At 43.7% G+C, this 3,803-nt stretch overlaps 1 protein-coding gene across 1 annotated transcript; it reads right to left on the reverse strand.

Annotated features, from left to right (window-relative positions):
* Positions 1-325: 325 nt before the first annotated feature.
* HINT1 (histidine triad nucleotide binding protein 1) lies at positions 326-3,596 on the reverse strand. Its single transcript, XM_066988068.1, has 3 exons — positions 3,412-3,596; positions 1,443-1,547; positions 326-656 (listed from the first exon to the last, which is right to left on the reverse strand). The coding sequence occupies exons 1-3, from the start codon at positions 3,520-3,522 to the stop codon at positions 492-494; spliced, it is 381 nt and encodes a 126-aa protein (XP_066844169.1). The 5' UTR covers positions 3,523-3,596; the 3' UTR covers positions 326-491.
* Between the last annotated feature and the right edge of the window lie 207 nt (positions 3,597-3,803).

Here is a 3,803-nt window from a genome sequence, read left to right on the forward strand (position 1 = left end):
GGCTGAGGGAGTGCTCCGAAAGGAGTAGCAGGTTTCCGACACACTGCACTTTGCTGAAACTGGCCTTGCATGGCATGTTTGTAATTTCACATACTTTTTTGAAGTCGTAGCAGCAGCCTATGAATATTTACAAACCGCCTCAAAAAGCTTAAGTTTTCTTCCTAAAGGACATGAAAGACTGCTAAGCAGTTGCATCTTCAGGGCAAATCACTATTCACAGAACATTGTTAACGGCAGACTGAAACACACTCATATTCACGCTCCAGAGAGACAACATTTTAACTTGCAGAACCAATTCCATCAGTAAGACACACGAGACAGATGATTCCCACATGCTAAATCTTTATTGTGCGAATGTTGTTCAGAGCATTTATTACCTTTCACACATATATCCCCAAAAAAATTTACATTAACAGTGGCTAGATTGATGGGCAACAAATCTATTTGCTAGTGATTTGCATGCATGCAGTATCTCTTGTGGTGCAAAAATCTTAGCCGGGAGGCCAGCCCAACTGACGACCACCCAGAATATGGAGGTGTACATGATAGACAGACTGCCCACCCTCAGGCCCTTCATTCAAAACCATCCGGAATCCATTGGTCAGGCCCAGGTTAGCAGCACACTTCTTGCCAACAATCATTAAATGCCCAAGAAGCTGGAGGAGAAAAAAAAAAAAAGAAAAAAAAAAAAAGGGGGAGGGCAAGAAGGGAAGGAATGAGAGCAGAGAACCATTCAGAGAGGTCAGTTAGCCAATTCTAAGAAATTCAGCCACGGCTCTTCAAATTGCTGTCAGCCAACTGACATTTTCCAAGCAAAGCTATAAAGACTGACTAAGCATAATACAGAGGGGTGCAAAAAAGAGCTATGGATAACAGACTACAGAAGTAATGCAGAAGCTAGATTTGTCTCATGGTTAAAGCCCCCATTTACTTTTTCAGGCAACGTAAGTAGATCAGGTGAAAAAACTTCTGGTTCAGATTAAAAAAACTTTCTTACCTTGTAAAGGTTTACAAAAATCTCTGTACTTCATGTATATAGCTAAAAATGAAGTATTCAGGAACCCTCTGCTTAATCCCCTTACTGACCTTTCACCTGCCAAAAGCCCCAAGCCCTGTTCTCTATATTAAAGTACTACTTACTGTAAAATGTGGAAACAGACATCAGACTGTACTCTAAAACAACAATGTATTTTGCACTATAAATCCATACCCAGAAACTTGTTTTGCTTTAAATCAGTACTTTTACTGGAAAATCTTACTTCCATTCCAATTCTAAGCTAGAAGCAAAGAATATATAGTGTTTTATATATATATGTATAACTATAGTGTGAGAAAACTACTTTACCTCTTTGTAATGCCAAGAGGAAAAGTGGGAGAACCTACTAAATTCTGAAATATTTAGAGGTACGGTTTGGTGTGCAGAAAGCTTCAACAGTACTTACAGATTCATCAGAATCTTCTGCTTCAGATAACCTGACAATTGGCTTCTTAGGAATCACGAGGAAATGCGTTGGAGCTTGGGGTGAGATATCATGGAACGCAAGGCACTGGAGGAAGAACAAACAGGTGAAAAACAATTTACTTCAGAGAAAGGTAAGAGTTTAGGCAAGTCAGCATGCCCCACTGAACACACACTTATGCACATTATCAGATACCCTAAACATAAGTAGAGACATGGGTTTTTCTAGAGTGATGTATTACTCGCATTTCTCCAATTTCTCCACACAAAATACCTGCTTACATAAACAGCAAATAATGATTTTTCCAAAGTGCTATTTAAAAGCTGTTGTCTTCTCAACAAGTTAACAAGCAATTAACTTAGTGATTTGTCATTTCCACATAACAACTAACAACAGTTGAGTTGATGGGATCTATAAAAAAAAAAAGTTCATTTCTGCTTATTTCCCTCTCTGATTTCACTCTGTTCAATAAAACAAATAGTAAACAGTTGCTAATCATATTCCATGAATGTCTGAATATTGCCTTGGTCAGAGATGACAAGGCAGTTATGCAGTTGAAGCCATATCACATTTCTGTTCTCAGTAACACCATGTATTTCAGAGAAAGACTATTTCAAAACAGCGTATTAAAGCTGGACCTACTTCAAACATTCCCAAATTGAGGAAAAGGTATCACTTATGGAACATCAACAACTGTGCATAGTAAGTAGTTCATTCACAACTAAGTTTATTTAAGTATCACAATTAATTCAGACACTGCAAACATTTACCTCCAGAAGTGGGATTCAGCATGCAATATAATCAGGACAAGGAAACAGATGTTTACATTACATTGGGAACTTCCAATAGGTGGAGAAAGAGAAAAGGGAGCTATGGCTGTTTAGGCAAATAGCTGACAGTAGAATCCAGTCCCACTGCTGCAGCCACCACAATCTACAGATGCCCACACTGTGCGTGCACTCTGCTGCTTGCTAAAAGGGCATCTCTGACTTACCCATCACACGTCACAGCAGAATTTGCAGTAGTTACTGGTTGAGTTATGCCTCAAGGAGTAACATGCTTAACATTCTTCAAAATGTGCACTTCCTAGATGCTTTCATTTATTTGTGAATCAGTAACGAATTTCCTGTGCAATTCCAATTCTACCAATTTTTTAATCCTACTGAGACGAACAGTGTTAAACTGAAGCTTGACAGTGGCCATTGCGTTACCTTATCTTCCAGCTGGTTTTATCATAAACTACCCTTAAAAAAAAGTCTGGTTTTAAACCTCTCTTGGTGAGCTGCTTGTTTCTCCTGAACAGAGAAGAGTGGTAAACAAAGAATTGGTAAGTAAAACTAATTTGTACGTAATTACACGTAAATCTTACTTTGGATTCAGCATCTCCTAAGCAATTTTTCTGTTTCAAGTGGCACCCGTAGAGAGGATACAAACAATAAACTGACTCAAATAGTTTAATGAGACAAAAAGCAGTAGCAAGTAAATTTTTTGTGGGACAGATAGCAGAGGCAGTAGTAGCTAACAAAAAGCAGTCACAGAAAGCAGGACTGCACAGTAAACCAATCTTCACCTCAGCAAATTATTTTTATTTTAGATGTGACTAGAACAATACTGATAAGGCTTTAGTCCGGAGAGACTTTGTACTTTTAACATATTTCTCTGCATGCCGATTAATGATTACAAGTCTCCCTTTAATCAATACTTTCTCCTCGCAACCTTGAAACCCTTCGATCAATATTTTCTCCCTGTAACCTCGGAACAGGTTTTCGGTACGGTTAATAAAGCGAATTCAAGATTCGCCACGGAAGCGGAGCAGCACCCTACGCGTTGACAGCTGCCAACTTCAGCCACCCCCTCAGACACAGGCCGCCCCCCCGGCCTAACCCAGCCGGCCCGGCCCGGCCCAGCCGAGGCCCGTCGGCAGCCGGATCAGTCCCGCCCCGGGCGGCACCTGCTCGTCCTCGTAGATGATGTTGGCGGGGATCTCCTTGCGGATGATCTTCCCGAAGATGGTGTCGCCGCCGGGCCGCGCCGCCTGCGCCTTGCTGATCTCGTCGGACATGGCGGCCCCCGCCTGCCCCGCCGCCCGCCCGGCCCGCCGCGCTCCTGCCCCGCCGCCACGCCCCCCGCGGCGCTCATTGGCCCGCTGTCACACCACCGCCGCCGATCCCGCCTCGCCATTGGTAGTTTCGCTTGTCTTTTGGGGATCGGGCACGCCCCTCGTCCCGCCCGGCTCCGGCAGCGTGAGCGCCATGCGGCGCGGAGGGATCCGGGCGGGGGGGGAGGGGGGCGCGGCGGGGGGGAGGGGGGCGCGGTAGTTGGAGCGCCCTGGTTGTGGCTTTG

This window comes from Anser cygnoides, chromosome Z (genome assembly GCF_040182565.1).
Source record: "Anser cygnoides isolate HZ-2024a breed goose chromosome Z, Taihu_goose_T2T_genome, whole genome shotgun sequence".
Classification (NCBI taxonomy): domain Eukaryota; kingdom Metazoa; phylum Chordata; class Aves; order Anseriformes; family Anatidae; genus Anser; species Anser cygnoides.